Source organism: Alligator mississippiensis, chromosome 9 (genome assembly GCF_030867095.1).
Source record: "Alligator mississippiensis isolate rAllMis1 chromosome 9, rAllMis1, whole genome shotgun sequence".
NCBI lineage: Eukaryota > Metazoa > Chordata > Crocodylia > Alligatoridae > Alligator > Alligator mississippiensis.
In genome coordinates this window covers 37,619,621-37,646,509 of record NC_081832.1, presented here as the reverse complement: position 1 = coordinate 37,646,509, position 26,889 = coordinate 37,619,621, and the positions used below count along the sequence as shown (strand labels likewise).

Sequence of the window (26,889 nt, the reverse complement as noted above, 5' to 3'; positions counted from 1 at the left end):
TATGTCTTTGGGGGGTGAGAATTGAGGCCCCCGTAGTGAGGGAGATAGGGATTTGGGTAGGGTGGGGGCAGATGCAGGCTACAGCTGCAGTCTCAAGGCTCCTTGCTCTGCTGCCCTCCCCCTGAGGGCCTCCATGGCCCAGTGAGCGGGACCTGGTGTGGCAGGGCAGGGTGTGGCTGGGAGGCTCAGTGTTAGTGCCAGGAACCCCATGCCATTATGGCAAGGTGTCCCCTGCACAACTGACAGCAGTGGAGGGCACAATTCCATGCCACCATCCCCACTGCTGCCAGGTAGGCACAGAGTGCCTTGCCGTGGTGGTGCAGGGCTCCTGGTGCTGGCACCAATCCTCCCCGTCCCTCATTGCCCTGCCATGGTGGGTCTCACGCACTGGGCCTCAGAGGCCCCAGGCAGAGGGCATCAGGGCAGGGAGCCCACAGATACCAGCCCTCATCGCCCCCCCCACCCCATGGGCTTCCATGGGGGTGGGGGGGCGTGTGGAGCCAGGCTCTGCACTCCACTGCAGCAGCCACTGCCTCCCTCAGGCTGCAGACCCAGGTCCCTGCCCCTTTGCAGCTGGTGGCCCCCCCAGGAGGGCAAGGGGGTGGGGACAAGGCAAGGGGCTGTGGGTCAGGAGTCAGCAGGGCCAGAGGGCTGTGGGTGGGGAGTGAGGGGCACTGGCAGGGCTGGGAGTCTTTAGGGATTGAGGGGCACCAGCAAAGCTGTGGGGGCTGTGGCTTGGGAGTGAGAGCAATGGCATGGGCAAGGCAGTGGCATATCAGGGCTGCTTAGTGCCACAAAATGTGGGGGATTGCTGCAGCTGGACCCATGTCCTGGTGAGCGAAGGGAGCAGGGGGAGCTCTAATTTTCCGTGATAACCCAAAATCAAACACCAACATTTATAGGTATTTAGAATTCATTTTATTATAGTGATCAAGGCACTGGTAGGCTTCCAAATTGATTTAAAATTGCAAATATATCAATAAAACATCAGGTTCAACTGATACCTATATATTTAGTGGCATTTCATTTTAATTGCAGAAAAACATGGATTTGGGGGTTTTTAATAAGACAACTTGCAATTTGCTGTTCTGTAAGGTTTACAAGGGTACATGGGACAGCCCTCAGATTGTGTTAAACATTATCCATGTTGCATGAAAGCCAAATGGGCTGTCACATTTTTATCCCTAATTCTGATACAGCTGAAACTCTATGCTACCTCAGTCCAGGGCAAATACTGTCTGTCATTCCCGTAAGTGGGGTCCACACTGGCATATGCTTACTGTTCCTGCCGTTCTTCCTGGTATAATCAGTGTGGATCTAACAGTGCATCTTCCATTCCCATTTCAGGATCCTCAATTATTCACAGGCTTTGAAGTGCAAAGGAACCAAGGGAAGATTCCAGCTTCCTCAGATTTTAAGGTCTTTTACAGGAGCACAAGGAGTTGTAATGAAATTCTTCACTTTAACAACCTATCAAAAGAGTATTTTGTATTTTTTGTTAATGCAGACAGGCATTATGGTGAAGAATTTGAAGCTCTCTTGTTTTTAAAAGCAAGTGCATCATCTCACAAGTAGTGCTAGGTATTTGCAGAGTATCAAATTACTCAGCTCATGTGTCAGTGAAAGATTTTGACCAATACCAGACTGGAATAAATAGTGAGCTTTTATTTTTCTTCACTTTCAGATTCCTCCTTGTTTTCTTTAAACTGTCTGTTAACTGATGAAGTATCTGAGCTCATGGTTATTATTTATATTGTCTTCTCTCTAGGTCCTTTACCCATTTTCTTACTGGAGTCTGTGCCATTATTGGAGGAGTATTTACAGGTATCAACCCTTTTTATTTTCTTTTTTTCCCAATAATAGAAGCATATCACTATCCTTCCACTCAGTCTCAACCGTGAAAAGTAAGCTTCTTTCTTGGCCTAGGTTTTTTGGACTTTCTCTGTCCTCTGCAGGGTACCTAGCCCAGCACACCATTTGGAGCTATAGAATAATCATCAAAATAAATGCTTCTCTGTTACAAAGATCCAGTTCACATTAAAAATGTAAATATAGTAGTCTAATTTCAGTATAGAGGGCGGTTTTAAAAAAGTCAACTTTACACAATTTAATTTAATTACAAAAATAATGAAGTTCAAGAAAGAGTACGAAATCTCTGGTTTTTTATATTTGAGTCATATTTGTCTATAAATAAGTGACCCAGGAGCATCTCCTTTTGACAGATGGGTTATGTCTGCATTCTGGATCTTGTCTCTCTCAGTGAGGTCATGGCCTCCACTCTCCCAGGAAGCAGGATCTTTGCTTTGTAGGAAAAAAGACATTGCTTTTTCTGACCCATAGATCTGTCCCTGCATGAAAGTAAAACCTGTTTGTCCCATGTAGGGATTTACTTTCTTCCTTTTTTTTGTGGAATGTCTGGATTGATCATTCTCTTTTCTTTTTTCAGTGGCAGGACTAATTGACTCCTTGATCTATCACTCTTCTCGTGCCATACAGAAGAAAATTGAACTTGGGAAGACAACATAGATAAATAGCTACTGCATCCTATCAAAAACTTGCAGAGGAGCTAAGCAAATCCTTCAAGACATATGTGATTCCCCACAATGTACAAAAAGATGATGTCTGAGATTATCAAATGGTTCTAAGCATTCCTCTATCACTCTCCTTATTCTTTGTTTGGCATTAATTTGTGGAAGAGACAGCTCAAACCTAGCTGCTATAAGGATCCATTACCCATCTAACTATGCAGACCCAACCATATGCACCCTTGCACATCAGTCATTGTCCACCAAGTCTGTTAAATTGCTTCCTGAAACTGCTGCAGGAAGCATTGCATCTTGTGTGTTTCCAGAAATAACATATTATCATAAAACACAAGATGAGTTAAAGTTGCTGTCACATCAACTTCTTGGCAGCGTCCACTAATATTTCCAAATATGTTCACACAATATATCAGACCTCTGTCAAAATGTACAGAATTTCTGGGGTAATTAGGTAAGACCTAGTACACAAAATGGTTACAAAATCTTGAGGCATTGCGAATCTCCAGAGCAGGGGAGACTCAAACTGCTGTTTGAATGTAAATACGTTGATCTGTACTGTCAAAAAAACAACCTTAGCTGTTTTTTTTAAATTGGGCCATTTTTCACTTCCCATATTTTTGCTGTTTACAATAAAATATGTTATCTGTGGGTTTTAGTTCAGCATGTAGTGTAGTTCTTAATTAATTTATTAAAATTAAGTGGTTTTGATACATTGTTTGCACATGAGCAGACAGCTGTCTATGATGCTAGTTTGGTCTTTGGTTTTTGAATAGCAACTTGTGCTTAATACAAAGAGTTATATGGGCTGTAATACAAAGAGTTATATGGGATCTGGGTGATGGTGATTCCATGAAGCTCCACTTTGTCACTTACTCTAGAGTCAGTTGTCAGGGCACTGACAGGGAGGAGTGCAAAACACCTCCAGTTCCTGTCCTGGCCCCAACAAAAAGCAGACCCAGGAGAGCTGAGATAAGTCAGGGGAGTCCTTACCCCTGTTCAGATCCCCAGCCCATTCTGCCTTACCTTCACCTCAGCCTCATGCTGGGCCACCTCATCAATATCATGACTCTTATCATCTCATCTTCACAGCCCTGCCACATTCCTGCTCAGTCCTCCCCTCCTGCCCCCCTGTGCATGCCAGCTGTCCTCCCACCACTGCTGACAAGTATCTTCCCTGCCCACAGCTGTCCCTGTTAAGCCAGTCCACATCCCAAGACCCAGTTGCCAGGAGACACTGAGCATAAATGGCCAAGCACCCACTTGATAAGTTTCAGCACTCCTCCAGCATATTGATAGTACTGGTGTTTCCTCCACATCCCTTCCGGTGTTAGGTAGTTCATAAGTGGCCTACAGTGTCACTTCACAGTGTCATGGGCAACCATGAATACAACTATCTAGATAACCTGGTTTCAGGGAAAGCATGAATAGTGCATTACTTACCAGTAACCACAGAGTTCCTGCCAGGACTTTCACAATAGGCCAAAACTTTCTGGAGATATTGTGCATAGTGCCAATTTCACAGAGAAAACAGCAGTAACACCACGACTAGGGAGAACCCCAGCAACATTGCCTCCCCAACAATCCCACCTCCCAGCCTATATACTACTCTGGACCTCTCCTGCAATCACAGTGCTCCTTCTGTGTCTACTCAACCACTTTGGAATAGGGGGAGGCATTTTGAACTATATACATAATGCTAAGATTCCGATGGTGCATGTACTCGGTAAAGGCTTTCTGAATTTCGCCACTGTCACAGGCAGAGTCCATCAAATCATCTACCACAACCATATTTATTTTATTAGGAGGAAACAAACAGTCGTTGAGACTGTCCAGTAGACCCTCCACAAACTTGGTAAAAGGATACTTACAAAGCAGTTCTTTATACAAAAGCTAACAACAGCTATAGCACCACATGATATTCTCAGGCATAACACACAACATTCGATCAGTGTGATCCAGAAGGTTTTTTATAAAGTAATTTATACCACAGTTGCTAGGGCCTGCCAAAATCACAGAAAAGGGGTGCTTCCAATGCATATCCATCTTTAAAAACCATAGGGGAGGCTGTTAAAAGTTTTCTGTGAGGACCCTTTTGTCATAAATGACTTTCTGCATTTTTCTCCAGGTTTTGGTTTCTATCATCCACTTGCTTTTGTTCCTGACGATAGAGCGCTGTTGTATCACAGTTGTTTTAGGGGTGTCCCCAGCGGAGTTTGCCCCATAATCTAGAACAAGATCTCTCAAGGTTTCAAAGTTGACTTTTTCACTGTTGGCCACATTCAGGGTAATCCCTTTCACCTTCAAGCAAACCTTTCCCCTGGACAACTTGTACCCATAGGTTTTCGGACCAGCCGACACAAACTCTGTGATGTATTAATCTGGTGGGATTTTGCTGGTGAGCTTGCCTAAATAATCGCCTAGCGGGGGGTTCCAATCTGCCTTGCAGCTCACAAATATCCCAGAATCGGTGTTGTGGTACAGACAACGTTTTTGCAAGCTGTCTAACAGCTTGTACAACTCTGAGCATGCATAAGCGGTGGTGAAACAAGCTATAAAGATGTTTGTGTTACCAGAGACAGTGTAACAGTCTTTGGCATGTTTCCAAGATACGCAGGCTGCCTCATCATCAATAAAGTTGCAAGATAAAATTTCATAGGCAAGAGAAAAGGTAGTCAAAGAGTTCTTTGGGGTCTGTAACTACACTGGTGTTGGGCAAGTTTGTTCTCTAACCGAATTCACCCCACAAAGAATTTAGAAACAATTTTGCTATTTGGTGCTTTGCAGGGTTGGGTTTGATATGCTCTGGGCGTTAGGTCACACCTTTTTGCAAGAAATTGGCCACATATCTCTCTTGTTTTTCTTGGTTGGTACACCAGGCAGGGTAGCCCAAGGCTTCCTGCTTCTGTCGGAGGTGCATTTTTATGTACTGTGAAAAAAGGGTGCTAGACTTCTCGGCAAAATGCCAGACTTCATAGAGTTGAGCTGCTGTGCCTAGGAGGGCCCTCGTTTCGTCAGTGTGGTCGCACTTTTGCTGTCTTGTTTCCGCGCAGAGGCAGCACAACGTGAACATAAGTTTCCCATTCACCCTGGTGGGTAGCACAGGAAAAAAAAAAGATTTAGCGGTGGGTACAGTTTCACCCTGGCTATTCCAAAATAGCTCGACGGGGTTTGGAAATTGTCAGAAATGATTTCAGGGTGTCCAGTTGGCTGTTACTTCATTTTGTTTATAAAGGGGTAAAGACTGGTAAAATCGTAATAGTGTATTTGTTCACTGGGTTTAGTTTGGTAATATAGACATATGGCATTAGTACTCCCCCCAAAAAGAGCATCCCTAGGCACCAGTGGAGAAGGCAGCAGGGTTCTGTTTAAAAAATCTGCCCGCTCCCCATCCTTTTCTAACAGAGCCCTTCACTCGTGCTCCCAAATGGTCCTAACAGTAAACTCTTCTCTCGACATAATCGGTCTTTTGCAATGCCTGATAATTCAGAAACCCGAAGGTTGTCTCCATCAACGTGTTCTGGTCTTTCTCATTGTAGCAAGTGGCACAACCATGGAAAAAACATCCATTAAATTCAAATGCTGTAGGTTCCCCATCAATGTTGGCATAGCCATCTAAAAAATAGGGGCCTACCTGAAATTCCCCACCCTGTAAGGCATGTCGAATTTGAATATTTTCTTTCTCCAAAATGTACATTTGCCACTGAATAGATGGGATTGAAAACCTCTTTTTCTGTCTGTGATAGTTGTCCGGGGGGAGAAGCACTATGGTCTGCGGTTCCACAAACATAAACCTGTACATGGCCATGCAGATGGAGGCCAGCATGATGAATCGGAAAGGATCTATGCAGCGTACTACATTTTGGAGTTCACCATCTACTTTCACTCCGTCTATCTGCCGTGTCATTTTCATAATCTCATCCCTGTAGAGGCAGCAGGCCTCTCTAAAAATTTTTACGTCTTGCTGGCAATAATAGGCCAGCTCCTTTTGCATGTCAAAGGTCTTATTGCAGTTATTCTGATACCATTCTAAAAACTCTTCTTTCTCACCGGACATCATATTTTCAATGCTGTAGTACTCCATCTTTGGGAGAGGCCCCACATAATTTTGTTTTTTGCCGTGTTAAAAAAATATGGGAAATAACCTTTGCATCCTTCAAACCCCATCGCCTGTGGAAGCCTGCTAAGTTTCACTGGCAAAAAGTTTAAAGAATTTATGAAACGGATGCCTAGCCTGGTCACATCAATGCACATGAGTTTACCACCCTGAGTGATTAGTTTCACCTCCATTTTTTTCCTTCAATAACTGGCTGACAATGAAGTAACCATCATAGCCTTTGGCATTGTGAGCTATGAAGATGTAGTCCTTGAACTTTTTATCCATAAAGACCTTAATAAAATCAGACAGACACTCTTTACCCTTAAACTCCCAAATGCTTTCTGGCTTTTTGGGCTTAGCTTTACAAGCCTTTTTGGGGGTTTTGCCTGCGGCTTTCTGAGGTTTTTTTTCCCATCTTTAGCTCCATTGCAAAAATGTAGTTGGGCACATGCATCCCTGTGTCCTGCGCACATTCAAAATAATTAAAAATGTACCCCTCACCTTCTTCAGGCTCTTTAATCTGACACATAAAGCACCAGTGCTTGTTTACATGCATGATTTTCCCATAATACTGCTGCCCTTTGCACTCGTGCTTTTTGTCCACGTAAGGTTTACACTCATCGCACAGAGTTTTAGTCAGACACTCAATCTGATTTTCAGAGGCCAGGGCCATGTGCCTTTCTAAGCACTCTTTGGAATGACAGAACAGCTTACAATTAGGGCACCTCTATGTTCTGCCCACGTTTTCAGCGCAGTTCGGGCTCAGGCAAAGACGACATCGGAACCTGTACGCATGGCTATAACTGTACAATGTCTGACAAAGATTGCAATAATTTTGCATGCCAAACACCTTTTTCACACCCAAAATACCATAATAATGTTCACCATGCAGCAGAAGAAAACAGGTGTCCAGGGTATCTGGGTGCGTTTTGTGTTTTAAATAAACTCCACCCAATTTTTTCCTTATGCATCACTATGTGAATGTTAACCTGTTCAAGATCTTCAAACAGAAGTACTTGATGGAGCATAAACTTTTGATATATAGATATGCCTAATTTCCTATGCAGTTCTTTGGCACCATCTAGCAGTTCAACATCTCTGGCCCCTCTACGTTTGGTAATAGCCAATAGACTGCCTGCAAAGCACAGTTAGTATCATAGGTATTCAAGTCAATTAAATACTTCCTCTTTTTGGTAATGATCTGGGAATAGGGGATAGAGCTTATAAATCTACGGCTTCCACCTCCCCGGCCTTTCACAAAGACCACAACCAGCCAAAATGTCAAATCGAACAATATTTTTGTCTGGCTTTGTAACAGATTACTGACCCACTCTAAAAACAGCTCTGGGGTCATCTTGTTTAAATTAATAGTTCGAGAGTATAAACAGTTTGCCATGCTATGTGCCTGAATACGTAACTGGGCATAGTCATTGCCCATGAACCGCTGGTGGAGTGATGCTACAATTTCTTCTACCCCTCTGCTTATGGCTTCATATGACATGTGTAATGACACACTCCAGATTCACAAAACGGAAATCCTCAGTGTACCTCATGCCTCCAAACCTGGCTACAGACCTCTCTTGTCTTCACACCCGCACCATATGTACGTCCGGTAAAACATCCTCTGCTGACTCAGGAGATCAGGGGGTGCTTGAGGGGTCCTCTAAACTGTCTTCTACACCAGATTCGTTATCCCAATTCTCCAACCCTTCAGGTCTTGGTGGTGGGGGAGGCCTGGGTGGTCTGGGAACATTTGAGGGGCCATCTAAAGGGCTTCCTAAATTATAGTCACCATCTCCCCTCTCTGGCTCCAGGGGTTCTGGTGAAGGGTCAGCACTGAAAGGAGGAGAAGTGTTTGGGGGATCCTAGGGGATCTCTTTTTTTTTCAACTGGTGTTTAGCCTTTCCCATGCTCCTCTTTAACCAGGGCCTTACTTTTTGCCCCACGAGCCACTTGCTGGTTCGCCACCCATTCTTACCCCCACGTTTACCATGACTCCCCCTCTTATGATACAGGCCACGACTGCTGTCTGAATTACACAGACTACCTCCTCTCTGAGTAAAATTTACTCTTTTGCTCTGGTAGTAATCATGATCTTTCAAAGTGCTCTGCACACCCTTTCTGAGATGTATATGCCTGCCAGCACCACCCCAAATCCCCCTCTTTTTTCACAATAATCATGATCTTTCAAAAAAGGAGAGAGAGTCTCCTCTTTCTCTAAATTGTGTGAGCAATCAGTCCTGGGTTTCTTATTCATAGGGCCCAGATCACCTGTTTTGGGGGTGTGAATCGTCTTTTTACATATGAGTTTCTCAGAGGTAGGTGGCTTGTTTTCCTCTGAGGACTCGTACCCTTCTGTTCTGTCCTGGTGGTCTTCTGATCCTTGGGTGTTATGATCTGCAGGCTGAGCATTTCTGGGGATTTTTGCTTGTGCTTTTAGAGGTCTCTGCCCCAGCCCCCACTCTTCTTCAGGAGTGGTGCATGTGATCACTTAGGAAATATAAAATTTACATCCCAGCATTGAGAATTCACTTTCCTTACACACTACAAATTTAAAATTTGCTTAACCCCTACACACAGCTTCTCCTCCCACAAGAAACACATGACTGTATGTGCTTGTTCTGCTTTTCTATTTTAGAAGAAAAGGTTCTGTTTGAAAACAAACGATTACAAACAGTTGTTATAACTTAGTGTGATTATACTAACACAGCCACAAATAACCCACCGTTTTAAAATAATTTTTACCTTGCTGTGGTAAAATTGCATGGGGCTTCCCCACTTGATAAGCTCTCTGTAATATAAATGAAATGATACAATAATTAGTAAAAATTAAATAATAAAGGAAAATAGTGTATGTATAAAGTAAAATATAACTGTTTTAAAATAGTCACCACTAAAAGACAACTCCACCCCTTTAGTCTTAAAACGTGGAGATCTGGACACACCGGTCAGCTTTTTTTTTTTCTGCTCTGGTTTATCTTTATGATACACACCTGCCACCCCTATACCATACACAATCTGTGAGAGTATATATTTTTAAATTCAGTCTTTATTTCCATCAAAAACTTTTATATTTACTGATTTATTTTGTTAAACCTTCTTCTAAGAAGTGTTTTTTATCATTTCCTGTGACCATTATGCCTTGTCGGCCTTATCTTTACAGCAGGCCTTTTGGTAAAAGATAACTCCTTTAGTCTTAAAACAGGAAGAGCTCTGAACACAATGGTCATTTTTTTTTTTTTTTTTTTTTTTTTTTGTGGTCTGGTTTATCTTTATAACACACATCCCCACCACCCCCATACCATACACAAGCTGTGAGAATATATATTTTTTAATTCAGTCTTTATTTCCATAAAAAGTTTTTACAATATTTACTAATTTATTTTGTTACTCCTTCTCCTAAGAAGGGTTTTTTATCATTTCTAGTGACCATTAAGTCTCATTGGTTTTATCTTTACAAAAAACCCTATATGTATGTGATTAGAGATCCAAGACACTAAAGCAAATGCTAATCTACATTAGATGTAGAAAACTGTTGATGTGCTTTACAACCTCACATCCCCCCAGCCCCCCACCAAGATCAGCAAAAGATATAAGCCCCTCCTCCCCCCCCCCATTTTAAACTGTTTTTGCTAAGCCCTTCTCCTAAGCAAGGTTTTATAATCTCTAGTACCAATTAAGCATTCAATATGAGGTATGAGTGTTTTATCTTCCTCAGTGATCAAATCTTGAAGGGCAGCATTAGGATCTTCTGCAGAATACACAGTGTTTAGAAGCTGTCTAACCTGAATTAAATGTTTCTCAGTAATTCTGAGAATGTTCCTGGCAGGCAAACCCAACAGCTATAACAGCAGTGAAAATGCTATCAAGACATATTTCCTGGCAAAGTTCCTGAATTATTTGATTTATGTCTTCATCTAACCAAGTAATACAGTCGTGGGCTTCTTGACCCCCTAGGTCAAATGTGCACCCCCAGCATAGGTCAAAAAGTCTCTTCCTCAAGCAGTATTTCATTATGCCATAAAAGGAAACACGAACAAGAGACTTCATGAAGACTTTACGTTCATGAGCTGTAACTGGATCTGTTGATTCAATGTCTTCTGAACTCTTCAGCATCATCCGGTCTTTGTTCTCTGCAGAAGCATACACTTCCTTCTTGTGTACTGGTGAGTAGGTTTTCTGGAGTCATTAAAAAAGCTTCATCTAACTGCAAAGGAGTTCAAATAAAGGACTTTGTTAGCTAGCTGCTGTTTAATCAGTCCTTAGCTACTTCCAAACATGCACGTGCCATAAAATGAACCCAAACCAATACCCTCAAAACCCAAGTGCCCCCACAGCCATGCTCCAAGTCTCTTACCGGTCTCTCCTCTGCGATGACCTCTACTTCGCGTGCAGGTTCTGGCACAAAGATACCATCTTCTAAATTCTCAACGTCTGCTTCGAGGGCCTGGGCCTCCTCCATTTGCCTGTTCATTGGGTCTTCCCGAACAGGGTCAGGTGTCTCAAAGAGCCTTTGGACAAGAAGCTGGGTCCCCTCCTCAAAACTATTTCTATGGTAACGCTTTCTATAAGGCCGTCTTGCAGTTGTAGTGAGTGGGCCTACAGGCATTGTGAAAGAATCCATATCCACTCCTGCTTGCCTTAGCACTGTCTCAGATAAACAGAGGGGTCGTTTGGGAAAGCAGATAGACCTGGTGGGGTTTGCCACCTAAATCCCACCCCCTCTACTCATTCCAATTGGTTCAGCGTTGTTCTTGGGAGGTCTGAGGCCTCTGAAACCCCTGCCAATTGGTTGGCGGTGGTGGGGTGGGTTGTTAGAGGGGTCACACCACCACCCTGCCACCCCATAGGCCATGCCTGTGCTCCAGCAGGGGCTGGAGCAGTCTGGGACCTGATAGACCATAACTGCACCATGTGATCTAGGGTAGTTCTTGCAGCATGAGCAGTTGGGCTTTGGGGGTCTGCATGGGCTGTCCTTCGGATGTCATGGACCATGTGGTGTTGGTGTCACACACCACGTGACTGGGGGTGGGGGTGGAGTTGCTGATGTCACACACTATGTGACTGGGGGGTTGGGGCAGAGTTGCTGATGTCACACATCACATGACTGGGGGTTGGAGGTGGAGTTGCTGATGTCACACACCATGTGACTGGGGTCGGGGTGGGGCTGGTGATGTCACGTGCCATACATGGGGAAAAGGGGCAGGGCTAAGGGGGCGGGACTTCCAGTCCAGCTCACCTGTCACATTTACATTGAAGGGCGGTGAGCCTATATACTACTGTCCAATTTCAATGCCCTATACCACAGGAGCCCTTCCCACCCATTCCTTCCCCCACCTAACCCCAGTAGCTGGAAGTAGCAGTTATAGCAGGGGATGGGGGGGTGGGGCAATTATTTAAGCTAGAGGGCCACTTAATGAGTTTTGGTGAGTTGTTGAGGGCCGCAAGGGTAACCCCACCTTGACAGGTGCCTCACCCCCTTGTTGCCATCTTGGGACCAGAAGTCCCATCCCTAAACCCTAACCTTTGCCACCAGAAGTCCCTCTCCTTGCGCAGAAGTATTCCTTTTGGGAGGTAGAGGGGTTGTCATCTTGGAACCAGAAAAAAAAAAAAAATATAATAAAAAAAATCAAAGAGTTACTATGACGTTTTAATTTTTTTTCCCAAAAAAATGTTGTCCTGATTTACATGTGTTTGCAAAGTATATATAGAGGTGATTGCATAATACCTGAAAATAAAATCTTATGTTTGTATATTTTGTGGGGGTGGTGTTGGGGAGGGTGTGGGTGTGTGAGGTTTGTGGGGGGTGGCTGTGTGGAGGGATGTGGGGGGTGTGGGGTTTGTGGGGAGCGGTGAAGGGGCATAGCTGGGGTGTGGGGGATGTGGGTGTGGTTATGGTGGGGTGGGGGTGTGCCCCCCCAATGGTGCACAGCCCCTGCTGCAAGCAGCAGCAGCAGGAGGCAGGCTCTTGGGGCACTCATGGCCCACGCTGGTGGAGCTCCCCAGTGGCATATGGATTTGGCCAGTTCCAGGACCTGCATGTGGCAGCAGGACCAGGTCAACCCAGTTCTATCGTGCAGGGCTCCAGGCAGTTCACATGCAGCTTCTGGGACCTGGCCAGAGCCGTGCGCCACAGGGCAGAGCCCCATGTGATAGAGCTGGCTGCCTGGCCCCACTCCTTTCTGCCATGTGCAGCTGTCAGGACTCTGCTGGGAAGCAGGGAATGACACCAAGCTAGCCAGGTTCCATCGCACAGGGCTCCCTGCCATTTCCAGCAGAGTCCTGGGAGCTGCATGTGGTGGCAGGAAGAAGGGGAAGCTGTCAGCTCCACCACACAGGGCTTCCCTCTGGTGGTATGGGTCCCAGGAGCTGTACGTGAACCACAGGGAGATCTGCATGATGGAATGGACTGACCCAGGCTCTGCGCTCCTGCTAAGTGCAGGCCCCATGCCTTGGGCTCCACACTTCCACTGGCCCTTTACTCCTGCCCAGCTGCGATTTCCCCACACCCGCCTTTGCTTCCCTACTTGTTGCCCAGAGTGCTGCAGCAGTGTCAGGTGAAGGACCCACAAGAGGGGGGGAGCCAAGCAGGGTTTGTTTGTTTTTTAATTTAAATTTTCTGTATACCAAGCCAAATTAGATTCCACATTCATGAGTCAGTCCAGAACCATAAGTGGCTCTACTACCGGCCAACATCCTCTATCCCCACCTGGGGCTTCAGATATTCCCAAATCCTTTGGTGGTCATCCTATTTGCAGGCCCAAACCCGGAGGCTTGGGAATCAGATGCTCCCAAGTTTGCCCTTAGCCATAAGTCCTCAGGAGCAAGCTAGGGAGGAGTCTCCCATTTCCATAAAGTGGTCATAAAGTCAAGATTAATTATGCATTACCTATGCAGGTACTATCCCATGCCATCAGAGTGGTCTTCCCCAGGTGCAACTAGAAAGCCACCATGGTGACCATGGTATTTCCCCCTGCCAGGCAAGCACAGGAGTACACTTGATCTGAACCAACAAGAGGCTGAGACGTGATAGTTCCCCAGGCATATGCAGCAGTAGTAGCAGCAGTCCCACCCAGAAGCTGTGTGTGCTGGCCACAGCCAGGGCCAGGGCCTTCCTGCACACAAGGGTGGGAGCGCAGCACACTGCAGGGCTCAGTGTGGGCCCACCCGCAGGCCAAATGAAATCACTTGGTAGGCCAGATCCAGCAAGCAGGCTGTATTTTGCCCGCCCCTGCGTTATAGGGCATGTCTTAGCCCCTGTAACCAGGAAGCTTCCCAGAATTTCACAGCCAATCTTTAGCAGGACTATTAAATGTGTGCAAACTAGGGCTTTTCAAAGTCTCATAAACTATTGAAACTTGGGTTAGTTGTTGTGAAAAATGGCACATCCCTGGCTCTAAGGCAATCCATAAAGCCCTTCTCCAAATTAGTAGCAATGCTCAATTAATCAGGTAGAAGGCTGGCTTTTAATGTTGGCCATAAACTTCATTCTGAGAAATGGCCAAAGCATTTTGCTGAAGAGAGAGAGAGTGTGTGTGTATGTGTGTGTGTGCGTGCATGCACGTGTGCATGCACACATAGCATGAGGCAAGTTTCCAACCAAACAGTGGAAGATTTTAAGGCCTGAAAGAGGGCCTTAAAATGGGAAGCATCAGGCAACTAACTATGGATGGGGCTGCCAGCCTGTCTGCCTGCATGTTATTCTGTTACGTGTATAGGGAACCTGACAATTGCATGTGCTACATGATGTATTTAAATAGTTTCTAGTCCCAAAAATGCTATTCCTGTGCAATCCATTGGGAAGCAAATTTGTCATGGGTTTTTGAGGGCTCAACTCTTATCCCTGTACCAATCATTAACAGCAATGTGAGCCATCTACACAGAAGAGAGATCTTTCCAGCACTAGAACTGATGAGCACTATAGGGAAAGGAATGCTGCTTAGCCAGTGGGAATTGTAGAGGGCAGCCAGGACAGAGGCACTGGAGTTGTTCCTTCACTAGTTGTACAATGAGATTTGGCCTTCAGCAACCAGTTTCTTGATGAGGCTGAGCTCAAAGTCAGCATCATGAACTCCAGTCCTGCGGAATGCCCCAGAGAAGCGGTTCTCCTCCCAGTAATGGTGCCATTTCCCGTTGCTGTCTGCACCAAATCCAAACACTGAGACCTGCACATACATGCACACAAATGTTGCTGGTAAAGGGGATGCTTGCTGCCCAGAAATCAAGTGACTTGCTCTGCTGACAGGAAAGTTGCAGGGTAGAAAATCCTGTTCTGCTCTGGCTAGATGGGCTCTTGAACTAGAGACATAAGATGGGAATGTTGGCTGCATGGTGCAGTGGGGCAAAACTGTTTGAGTATGTTAACCCTTTTGTGCATTAGCAAGTGGTTAAGTTGTGGTTTGAGGATAAATCTGAAGAAAAAACAGGGCAAGAGGGAAGGCAGAGGCATGACCTGACTAGCTATACACAGGGATCCTTATAAAATATTTTTCAGCTGGTAAAAGTGCATTAACATTGAAGAAAGCTTTGTCTTATCAATCTGCTGCCATGGGTGAAGAGACATAAGTAGAAACCTTCATGTGTGGTAGAGAACCCTCCACTTGTGGGGTAAATATGACACTTTTACATTAAATTAGCCCCAAGGCCTCCACTGACAAAAAACATTTAAATAAATAAAATTTACCCTACAATCACTATGTTGTATTCCAGCCTCTCCTGTACAAGTTAATGGCCAATGATGTTTCTTCCTCCAGTACTACAATAGCAGTGGGCATAAGAGTGAAGTGGCAGCTCTCACTAGAATAGCAGCACCATCTTGAGTTGTAGGGAAAAAATGACACTGCTCTTCTCAATAGTTCTAATCCCCTAGGATTAGAAATGTGTATTTCGCTCTGCATGGCAGAACACAGGTTGTGCCTGCCACTTTAAGAGGTTTCAGGCAGGCTCTGAGTAGCTGCTGGTCACATGACCAAAAGGGGTCCACTGGATTGGAGGAGGGCTAGGCTAAGCCCAGGCCCTAAGAGCAGAGCTGGCAGTTACATCTAGGGAGCCAGAGGAGCAACATTGCTCAGCCTACAGCTCCCAGAACACCTGGAGGTCGGGGTAGGAACTATGGGGATGGAGGAGGTTCCTGGTCCTGGGTAAGTTACCTGAAACTACACCCTGCTGGGGTTGGATGATGTGGTGGGGCTGCTTGTGGCAGGGTGGTCTCCACAAAATGCCACACCTGTGCTTCCCCAGTAAAAGGCAAGTATGGGGTGCTGTATAACCTTAGGCCCCACCCTGCCACAAGCAGGTAGGTAACCCCACAGAGGGGACAGATTAGGATCCAGGCATGTTGACAGACACCTGAGGCCCGAGAGGATGAAGGTCCAGAAACCCCAGTAAGAGGGTAGAGTGAAAGCCGGGGGCTGCGTAGAGTAGGGTATGTGGGGGCCAGGCCTGAAAGACTGCACATAGGCTGGCCAGAGTAAAGGCACCACTGGGGGGCCATGTGGCCAAGGTATGTCTGAGGATGCCTGAAGCCAAGTTTGGGCCAGAGGCTGTGTGTGGCCTGGCTAAGGAGTCGGGGAAGTAATAGTAGATCTGGATGCCATCTGCGAGGCATGGGACATGGTGTAGGAGTGGTTTGGAGTCGTGTATTACACCTTTGGCATCAGGGCAATAAATGGGCAGCCTCCTGCCTATGAACAGCTATTTAATTCCAACAAAGGCATGGCAGGAGAGTCAGGTGGGCGGACTGCCCTAGACAGGTGGGCAAGCCAGTGTTGTGACTGGCCTCCAGACAGCCCCCTGCCACACTGCCAGCTGTTGGGACCACAGGTGACAGCATGGGGAGAGAGTACTATATGCACATTTGGGTCTGTGTGAGCTGCACTGATTCCCAGTCCCTGTCATGGACATTAAGCCTGGTGTCTGCTCCCTGGCCCTTCTTAGATCACAAGTTTGGCCTGTCTCTAGATGATATGTCACAGACAGTCGGCTTTGTCACTGCTACCCCTCCCATCACACACACCTGATCACAAATGTGCAAGGCGAAAAGCAAAGCTGTCAGACCAGTGGATGGATACTTCCCATGGTGTTGTGTCCAATTGTCATGGATGTATTTGAGAAAAGCAGGGTTCAGTATTAGCACCTGGAAAGAGGGAAACAGAGAAGGGCCAATTCAGATTCTTCCATCCTATTACACAGCAAAATCTGGCCACAGCCATCACAAGCTCCTCCAGTGAGCTAGGAAATGGCAGGAGTGACATTGACACCCTCCACCCCCTGCTTACTGCCACAACTCATAAGCTTTCCCACCTCAGAAGTGACAGTCAGTTGTCCTCAGTGGGTAATGGTGCACTTTCCCCCTTGAATGCTGCACGGTTGAGCATAAGCCTACTAAGAAAGGCTTATTACCCTGGAAATGACAATGGGGGATACTTGGAAAGTGGAGTCAGAGAGAGATGTGTTGCACTAGTCAGCTCTAAGTTTAAGGACTGCATCTCAGATTTCTCTGAAGGCAAGTGGTGCTCTGCCAGCTGAAGAAGAATGCTTTCCAGACAAAAAACCCCATTCCTGACTGACTTTCAAGGTGCTGCACCAATCCCCTCTCCTGCCTCCATGAGAACCAGCATGGCCTGGGCACTTCCTGTTTGATTGGTTCTGGCCATACTCTGGTACCTGGGCTGTTCCCAAGTACTGCCAAAGTAGCTGGACGTTCTGCCCAGGGCAGTGTGGAGAGCCAGAAACTGCTTCTGTAGAAGGTTGCAGACTGCTTAGAAATGGAGAAGTAGCAAGATTCACGCAAACTCTGACAGACTTGACCAGGTTGCTGGTTGACTCACTGAGCTTCTAGTGCTTCTGATGGACCCGTTGCTGTTAAACAACTTTAACAATCCTGCAGATACAGTTTGGAAGAAACTTTGCAAAGCTGCCATTAGCCAGGATCCAATTTATAGACATGGGGTGAGGAACTTCCAGGCAAAGGAGGCTTTAGCACTTTTCTATGGCCATTTTAGAGTATCCTTTAGGACTTTCTCAGAGAAAGTCTCCTCAGAGCTGGAGTTACTGTGTGAAAAACCTCCAAATTTTCAGCAAACAACTTGAAGGAGTGCTGAAGGTTTGCAAAAAAAAGGAAAAATAAGGAAGGCAAAAAAGGCAACAAAAAAAGGCAAAAAAAGGGGGAAAAAAGGAAGCCTTTACCCCTGTCCCCTACTCAGACACAGGACCTGGAGTAGGACGTAGAGACACTTGAGAGTCCAGAGGAGAGCCACGCACATGCTCAGACAGAACAGCCCTTATGAAGGCTATGAGCTATGGGACTCTTCAGCCTGGAGAAGCACAGGTTCAGGGGTGACTTGGTGGCAGGCTATAAGTACATAAAGGGGTGTGCATCAGGATCTGGGAGAACACCTGTTCACCAAAGCACTCCAGGGGATGACAAAGTCCAACGGTCACAAACTCCTGCAAGACCGTTTTAGGCTGGACATAAGGAAAAACTTCTTTACTGTTAAATCCCCCAAGGCCTGGAATAGACTCCCCCCAGTGGTGGTACAAGCACCTACTCTGGACTCATTCAAGAAACCTTTGGATACTTATCTTGCTGGGATCCTTTGACCCCAGCTGACACCCTGCCCGTTGGGCAGGGGGATAGACCTGATGATCTTACAAAGTCCCTTCAAGCCCTAATGTCTATGAAATCTATAAGGTAAACATGCTGTCTGTGAATTGCTGGCTGGGCCCCTTACGCATCTTACCTTGCTTCTGTCAACTTTAATAAACTGTTTGACTTTTGTGTATGTGCTGTAAAAGAAATGGAAATAGCATTCAGAGCAAAGTCCATCTTCAAATGATCATGAGTTCAGTAATGTCTCCCTGGTTTTCTCTTTTCTATGTCCCTGGCTTCTACAATGTCTCCTAGCTTCCTTGCTAGGATGAAGCACAACCAGACTGTCCCCCATCCCCAAGGGCCAAAGCTGCTTTGCCGCTGGTGCTCCAGCAATCTGCTTAGAGTGAGATATGGAACAGAAGTTAGGCTTACAGTTAGGCCCTCTGTAAAACTGTAGGCCAGCCCAGCAATCTATCTGTGCATCTTATCTGGTTGCAAGATCATTGACTAGATCCAGGAATATTATAATTTATATTCACCACTTCCCCTTTCTCTGTGTAAATTGCCCTGCACCTTTTTAAATGGTTCTGGTTTTAAACAATTTTGTCCTTTACCACTTTCTTGATCTTGGTCACGCGAGTTGAACAGAATGTCTGGACTGTGCCCCCTACAGACACTGCATCTATGACCCTGCTATAGGGAAGGGAGTGTTCCAGAGGCACTCCATGCTTTATCCTGGCATTGGGTATCCATTCTTCCAGTGGGATTCCAAAGTCCTTATCTCCTTGGAAAAGGCAGGAGCTAATCCAGATGGGGTGCAGTGATATGGCTATACTCCCCTTTTGGATTGGATCACACCCCAGAAGCTCTGGGGACTTTTTCCCTCTTCTCCATCCTGCTCAGAGGCACATCCCCACCTCTCCTCTTCCTCCCCTCCCCCATCTGCAGCTACTGTTTTATCTACTGTCCCAACACTGGGGAGGCTTCAAAGCCATTCCTGCATGCTACAGCTTGAGGACATCCCATATCCCACCTCCAAGGATGAGTTATGCCCATAGGAACTGTTCTCTTTGTTTCTAGGAGGGCCACTGCCTGTAGCAATGTCCCACTCCCAAACTTGAGGGCTACCTCAAATTTTCCTATCTGGGAGGATCCCAGGTTCCTCAGAGAAAGAACAGCACCCCCTACAGGAAATACATGACCCCAAGTCTTGCTTCTGGGGAGCCAGGGAAGGATACCCAGTCATCTCCCCAAGGCACTCCCTGAATGACTCACCCCCTCCCCCTTGTATCAAGCTGTTTGCCCCTCACTAGGCCAAGCAGTTACATACAATGTGAGCTCCCCTGTGGAAAAGGCACTGGTCACCCATTTCAGGTCTTGCAGCTTGAAAGGAACCAGCACCAGGTGCACCCCATGCTGAAGGTTCATAGCACTCTCTGGATACATGAAGTGGTGTGTTGTTCTTGTACCAACGTCCTTCTCAAACCCCACAGTCTGTGCTCTGTTCATTCTGGAGTAAAACAGAGAAATCAGAGACCAAATTGCAATCACATAATGCAGGCAACATACCATGGTCCTGGGGTCATCAGGCAGGGCTCATTCAGGTCAGCAGGCTCTGGGCACAGCCTAACAACAAGGGAGCAACTGGGGGGCCTGGAGATCAGGCTGAAGTGATCATCTTTATGGCTGGGGCTCACTGGGGTTGCTCCAATGCCAATTATTTTATGGCAGTGTCAATCCCCAGCATTGTGGCACACCCCCTTCAGCAAAATTAGATAGGCCAGGGTGAAGGGGATGGTGGGAACAGGTCGAGGGTACAAGAATAAATGTGTGAGTTGTTCACATACCCACTGTACATCCTGAAAGTTTCTCCCTGGTCCATTAAGTAACCAGGTGGCCCAGCAACAGTTTAAACTTCTCCTTTTAGCCCCCATCACTACTGGTTAAGAAAGGAGCCTGCTAGGAAACACCCCATGTCCTAGGTCCTGAGACCAAGCTTAACTGTGTCTCTGCTGGGGGATTTCATCCCTGGGCTTACTGGCAGAGATGCACATGGCTAAGTTAGGCCACATCAGGATACCATGCTCCTCAAGGTGTGTAAGGCCAGCCCAGCATTGGGGGCTGGCTCCTACTGAAGAGGCAAGTGAAGCAGGTGGATGATTCAGGTCCCAGATGCCTGCCTGAGTCAGCTCTGTTCCACTCACCTCAGAACCCAGTCGTGCGAATCAATCTCTGTACCATGGCTGGAGCCCTTCAGCTTCCCAGAATTTCCCACCACCGCACATGTCCTGCACCCGGCTGTGTCCATCACACCAGTGACTGGGGATGGGAGAATGTCAAACATGTGCCTGATTATTCCCTGGAGCTGGGTTCTGCTCTGGGAGCCCTGCAGCTTCTGTAGAATCAAGAGAAAAGACACTGTGTCTGGAGAGAGACATAAGAGCAAATCCATAGCACAGAGACAGGAGCTAGGGCAAGGGTAGAGAATATTTAGGCTGGAGTGCCACTTAAGGAGTTTTGGTGGGCTGGGAGGGGGGAGATGATGCTGACCAGGCCCAGAGAGGCAGAAGCTGGGGACCATGGTGGGGTGACCTGGAACAGCACTACAGGTGGGGGAAAATGGTCCTATCTGGCTCCAGGCCCATCCACCCTGGACCCACTGCAAGAGGTGTTGGATGGAGCCGGCAGGCAGGTGTGCAGGTGGGGTCTCCATGGAGACCGGCCTGGGACCCCCATGGGTAGTGTGCACTCAGCCAGATAGGTGGGATGGAGCAGCAGGCAGACAGGGAGCGGGGTCTGGGAGTGGGACAGACTGGCAGGGCTGAGGCTGGGGCTGGGATCACAAAGTGGTGACAGCACAGGGCCAGGGGCCAGGGCAGAGCCACAATCCACTCCCTGCACATCCCTGCAACGGGCGCTGGTTCTATGGGCAGGGACATGCAGGGAGCAGATCATGGCTCTGCCCTGGGCCCTGGCACTGTCACTGTCCCATGATTCAAGCCGTGGCCCCGGCCCCCACCTATCCATCCCCTTCCCAGATATTGCTCCCCTGTGGCCTCATCCCATCTGCCTGGCCAAGCACAGCCTGCCCATGGTGGTTCCAGGCAGGTCTCCATGGAGACCCCACCCACCTGCTTCGTCCAGTACCCCCAGTGGTGGGTGTGGGACAGACTGGCAGTAGCAGCTGGGCAGAGCAAGTCACTGCCATGAGAGCTGCCAGGAAGTCGAGCCTGGCTGTGGGCCAGATGGAATCCTTTGCTGGGCTGGGCTGGGCTGGACCCAACCCGCAGGCTGTATTTTGCCCATCCCTGGGCTAGGGGCAATGATCTCTGTTCAGAGGCAAGGTTTCAACACAGCTGCACTCAGAGGGGACACTGTAGTCCCTGATTTACTCTGCCACGGGGGGATGCAATATAAACTCCATTTTGCAGTGGTGCAGGCAAAGATCATCACCCCTTTTTGTTGACAAAAAAATCAGGATCTTTTTTCACTAGGTCAGGGGCCCCTGTTCTATGCAGGCTCCCACATACCCCCTGCTAGCTGCTCATAGTGGAGAGATGGAGCCAGCAGAACTTGAGGAGAAAGCCAAACTAGAGGTACTGGCAGGCATGTTGGCAACATCCCTGTTCTTCCCTGTTTCTTCCTCTGTTTCCCAGAGCAATCCCTCCCAAATGAAAAGAGGATCCCTGAATGCCTGTGTGCTTCTACAGAAGCAGAACATTGGATATCTTCATGACCTCTGTTGGCTCCCTAGCTGTTGCCCTTGATCTCAAGGGATCAATAGAAGGGGAAGTCCTTAGAGCTCCCACATGTACTCTGGAGCCCTGACCAGTCCTCCTCCACTGCTTGACCTTCATCCTGCCCCTTGGGGGAGCCTGACAGACTCTGCCCAGGCAGCAATGGTATGATGTGCCTGAATGAACTGATGTAATTCTGTTACTCACCAGCCACCACTGCAGAACATCTGGGGAGATCTCTTGGGTTTGCACAGTCAGCACAGGATTGATAGCTGCATCATAGTGTTCATTAAACCAGGCCGAACTGTTGAGATCTGCAACACAGCTGGCACAGCTACAAAGCTTGGCCTTGAAGAGGAAGACAGGCCCCGATGACTCCACAAAAGTACACAATGAGGCAAAGTGTCCTGTACACCTGCCCTGGAAAGTCTTCCATAGGAGAAACACCAGGCATAGAGCTGCTGTTGCCCACAGCTTCTTCCTGAGCAACATTCTTCATGCCATCAGTCCTTGCAATAGGACTCTTACAGGAGGAGCACTACACATGAAGGAAAAGCACCACCTACAATACCAACGTGTTTGTGAGAGGATTTCCTATGATTAGTGGGATTTTTCCTCCAGTAGCTGTAGACACAGAGTGGGAGGAAGGGGTCAGCCCATCAGCCCCCAAACACAGGTTTTCATCAGGGATCCCACGTCAGCAGCAGCCTTACATCGGTACCAACCAACAAGCTGCAAGGATGGGCCACTTCTCCCTGGCTTTGTCTTTCCAGAATGGTGACACCCAGCATGTGCAGAGTGCCCAGTCCATGTAACAGCACTCGGGGAAATGTTACTGGAGGAAGCACTTCTCAGGAGAGTCTGGCATCACATTGGGACATACCTAAGTCATGACAAGACAAAGGGTTTTTTGCAGCCCACTCAGTGCGGATTTTGCAGGCATTTCACGACAGCCCTGCCTTTGGCACTGATTGGTAGAGAGGCCCTGCGGGCCTGCCCCTTGGTGCTGATTGGTGGAGAGGCTGGGGGGAAGGAAATGGATGAGGGGGTGGCCACCATGTTGATTGCTGGCTGCCCTTTGTGCCACCCTGCCCTTCAGCCATGGGGGAGGGGCCAAGGGAGCAGCCGCCATCTTGTCTGCTGCCCTTCATGCCACCCCGCCAGCCAGCACCTTCACCTCCCAGCAGTGTGGGCCACTGGCTCCCACTGGGAAGTGAGCATTTTTTTTTTAGGTTTTGCAGATTTTGCAGATGTCATGGACAATCCCAGATTTCCTGGTTTCTGTGAAATCATAGTTTCATGGTAGGGTCAGAAGGGACCTATTAGATCATCGAGTCTGACCCCCTGCCATGGGCAGGAATGAGTGCTGGGGTCAGATGACCCCAGCCAGGAGTTTGTCCAATCTCCTTTTAAATACCTCCAAGGAAGGGGACAGCACCACCTCCCTTGGCCTCATGCAATCAGCAAAAATCACAAATGAAGTAGGTCCCTAGACATCAGTAGGTGGGCAGAATCAAGAAGAGGCTTTGAGTGTCCAAAAAAAAAGACTGAAAGAGAAAGGGCTTCAAGGCAGTCGCATCAAGGACAGATGTAACTTTCACTGACACTAGCCTAGATATTGCAGCACTGAGGCTGCAGATTTTCAAAATTTGGAGGCAAAAGTTAGGTACCTGTATCCATTTCAAGCTTCTAAGGATGTGGGCAAGTGAGGTAGAGGCGAAGGCTTCTGACAATCCTCCCCCTCTCCCTGTGAGAGACTTACAAACCATCTGAATCAGTTCTTGCTTGTATCTCAGGATAGATCATTGCTGTGTGACACAGTGAGCTGAGTAAGAGTCTGAGTTTCCTGGCTTTCAGTTCTTTTTTTTCCCTCTTTTCTTTTGCAGCTAAAATTATCTACTTCTTGATGCCTGAAGGATTTGGATCTGAAGGACCTGACAGAAAGCAGCAACCACTGAAAACGTTACACTTGCTAATCTCAGGTCAGGGTGCAACTGAGAGAGAAGCCAGTAGTAAACATCAGAGCTAGCATGTTGCTAGGGTGCATGTTGTGACACAGCTTTGCAGCCAGCATAAGCTCTTTCTTTGCAAAATTAAACTCAAGGGTTGCCTTTGCTACACACGCTCCAGAAGCAGCAGTGCTGGGCGGCACCTGTTCATGGAGAGGCTGATTTTAAAGTCTCTATCATTGTGGAAAATTACTAATGATCATACTGAGCTCCATGCAGCAAAACATCCCTCCTGTGCCTGCTGCCACCCCAAGACTTCTAGGGCAGTTGTGAGAAAGTGACTCACTGCAGCGCTGGCTCAAACTAACTGTGCTCTAAATCATGGTGAAACCAGGGCTCTAATGTGCCTAGCACCATCACTATGGTGGCCATGAAGGGAACAAGGTACACAAGACAAAACACAGGGAGCTCCAGCTGAGATGTGTTCAAGCCATTCTTGCCTGCTGTAGCAATATTAAGGTACATTGAAAAGGCATAGCTAGGTAGTCAGAAAGTGACAACAGACGCAACTAAAGATGTTGATACCTAGGACATGGCCCTGGGGTTGGGAGAGGGCTTGTTTCTAGGTAAACTTTAGAGCACAAAGAACTTGCTGTGAGCTCTTCAACCCAATCAGAGAATCTGGGGCAATGAAGGCTCTGCTTCCCCAGCTACAGCTGGATGGGCCATGTGCTTATGTGAAGCCCAAGCAACCTTTGCTCCTATGCAGAGCAACATAGGCGACGCGTAGGGGAGGCACCTGAGATTGGCCCTCGCCAGCCGGGGAGTGAGGGGCGACAGCCAGTGCTGCCCTCTCTCCCCCCGCCCGAGAATGTGGGGGCGCCAAGAGAAGCGTCGGCGGCACTTCCAGGTTTGTTGCTGGTACTTTCGCCAGTGGCAGCAATTGGCCACTATGGGGGGACACCCCCTGGTCAGTGATCAGTGCCACCCCAGGATCAGGAGGCACCAGTTGCCCATGCAGAGCAATCCTCCTCCTCTGTGTCAGCAGAGTAGCAGTGTAGGGCTGTTGCCCTGATGACAGGTAGAAAGTTTAAAGGGACAAAGAGCCAACATGTTTGGAGGCTCATCATCGAGAAAAGCAGATTCTCAGCCCAAGCAAGCAGCAGTACTCCCTGCCTTCACTCCTGGGCCCTCTGAAGTACCAGTGCTGTGCACAAGGGGAAGGATCAGCCTCAGAAGCCCCCACAAACCCAAGGACAGGCACCTTGCTGATAGCTTTGCTCTGATGGTTCAAAGCTGAGCACAGATCCAGAGCCTGCACTACATCTGCACACTCACCTGCAGGGAGAGCACCTGACACTGGAGCACACAGGAGTGGACAGCTGAGCTTCCTAGCTCCTTGGAGCCTGCAGGGGCTCAGCGTGCATCTCACGCTTGCCTGCACTCTGCTGCTTCCTGCTCTGGCTGCAGTCATGGTATATACTCTGAACAGGAAGCAGCTAAGCAAAAGCAAAGGGGAACTCAACAGCCCAGCAGCAACCACATCAGCACTGACCTCAGAAAGGAAGCTGCCTGAGGTGCTGTGTGCAAATGGAACTGACTTGACAACACCCTCCTTCCCCTTGCTGCTCAGCATAGGTTAATGGAGCAGGAAATAGGCCCCGGCACTGACACAGGCAGGGATCAGGAAGAGGCTGTGGTTGGCAGGGCAACCTCTGAGTGAGCAGCTTCTGATGCCCACAACTTCTTTGGCAATACACTGAGTAGACCTGGTTTTGCCTCACTCTCTGGGAGACAGTAGCAAGACATGGTTGATATGCTCTGCAGAGCAGCACACCTTGCCTCTGTAGCTACGCCCCTGGGCCCTACAGCTCCAGCAGCACTATGCAGCAGGGTTTCCCTGCACATCACTCAGGACCCTCAGCATAGGGGGTTCATGCTGACTTTACCAAGAGGATCTTGTTTCCCTATATCCAGGAATGCCTGGTGATCTAGCCCTACTCTTCACATGCTGATATAGAGTGGCTGCCCACCAGGAAGACGCAGAACTGGCAGGAAGTTAATGTCCCATGTGAAGCAGTCTCCCAGGGCTCACACATTGTTTCCCAGCCCACAAGGGCTGTCAGTCCCACATGTCTCTCTGAACCCTTGTAAGAGTGACTCCAACATCTGTTCACACTATATGTCATGTCATCCATCCCTTATCAGCATTTGGAGTGCATACTACAGGGCAGACCAGGGATACAGATTTGCTCCCTAGTTCTGCAGTCCTACTGAACACTTCCACTTTACCAGTAAATGACAGACATCATAACTGGAGTGGTCAGTAATGGATGGAGTAAATATTCTAGGAATTACAGGCTATACAGTTATTTCCAAATTACTCCAGTGGGATAACCCTGCCCTCTGCAGCTTCCTTGACCTAGCATCTGAGCTGTCCCTTTCAATCAATCCCTCCTTTAGAAGCCAATAAAAAAACTGTTCTGAAAGTCCCACAAGGCTGAGCTCAGTCCTGCAATCTCACTGGGAACACTTCTGCACTATCCTGCTTCCTGGCATGGTTCTCAGATTCTCACCTCCCACTCTCCCCAATTTTTCTTTCCCAACTCCAAAGTGTCTGCCTCTGTAAGCAGGGGTAGCAGAGGGTAGCAATTCAGTCTGTTGCCCTCTCTTTGGGTGTGGTCCTTTTGCCCATCCTTAGACTCTGCTACAGAAAAGGACCAGAATGCAAGTCATAATCTTGTTGGCACCCAGGAGGACAGCACCAAGGAGCAAGAAAAGAAGCTTTGAGCTTTCTTGGGTAGAGGAAAGTCTGTGCTTGCTCTGCTCACACTCTTGTAAGGAAGTCTTTCTGGTAGAAAGAAAATCAATAAGAAAGAAGGGACAACAGTCATTCCAGCAACCTGCCAGCACTGTGGGAGTTATATACTCATACAGTCCATGTGTTATGCAAATGGCATAAATACCAGCT

The 26,889-nt window shown here is 47.7% G+C and overlaps 2 protein-coding genes across 10 annotated transcripts in view; one reads left to right on the top strand and one right to left on the bottom strand.

Annotated features, from left to right (window-relative positions):
• ERGIC3 (ERGIC and golgi 3) overlaps positions 1 to 3,198 on the top strand; it is a 67,292-nt gene extending 64,094 nt beyond the window's left edge. For all 4 annotated transcript variants that reach the window (XM_019485561.2, XM_006266755.4, XM_014598381.3 and 1 more), the window contains 2 exons: positions 1,769 to 1,824; positions 2,447 to 3,198. In XM_019485561.2, coding sequence (XP_019341106.1) covers positions 1,769 to 1,824; positions 2,447 to 2,526 — 136 coding nt within the window. In that variant the 3' untranslated portion in view covers positions 2,527 to 3,198. The remainder of the gene's footprint in view (positions 1 to 1,768; positions 1,825 to 2,446) is intronic.
• Positions 911 to 25,344, bottom strand: LOC102568467 (CMP-N-acetylneuraminate-beta-galactosamide-alpha-2,3-sialyltransferase 2). 6 transcript variants are annotated; one of them, XR_009464369.1, is made up of 10 exons: positions 25,257 to 25,344; positions 22,177 to 22,852; positions 20,437 to 20,627; positions 19,563 to 19,742; positions 18,381 to 18,426; positions 16,655 to 16,774; positions 10,997 to 12,229; positions 10,701 to 10,846; positions 9,385 to 9,430; positions 911 to 1,470 (listed from the first exon to the last, which is right to left on the bottom strand). XR_009464369.1 is itself a non-coding variant. In XM_059733323.1 (8 exons), the coding sequence occupies exons 2-8, from the start codon at positions 22,459 to 22,461 to the stop codon at positions 1,463 to 1,465; spliced, it is 876 nt and encodes a 291-aa protein (XP_059589306.1). In that variant the 5' UTR covers positions 22,462 to 22,852; positions 25,257 to 25,344; the 3' UTR covers positions 911 to 1,462. The 6 variants fall into 6 exon arrangements, 4 of the variants coding, with proteins under 4 accessions (XP_059589306.1, XP_059589307.1, XP_006266821.3 ...); XM_059733323.1 differs by lacking the exons at positions 10,701 to 10,846; positions 10,997 to 12,229; XM_059733324.1 differs by lacking the exons at positions 911 to 1,470; positions 10,701 to 10,846; positions 10,997 to 12,229 and adding an exon at positions 3,962 to 5,629.
• Between the last annotated feature and the right edge of the window lie 1,545 nt (positions 25,345 to 26,889).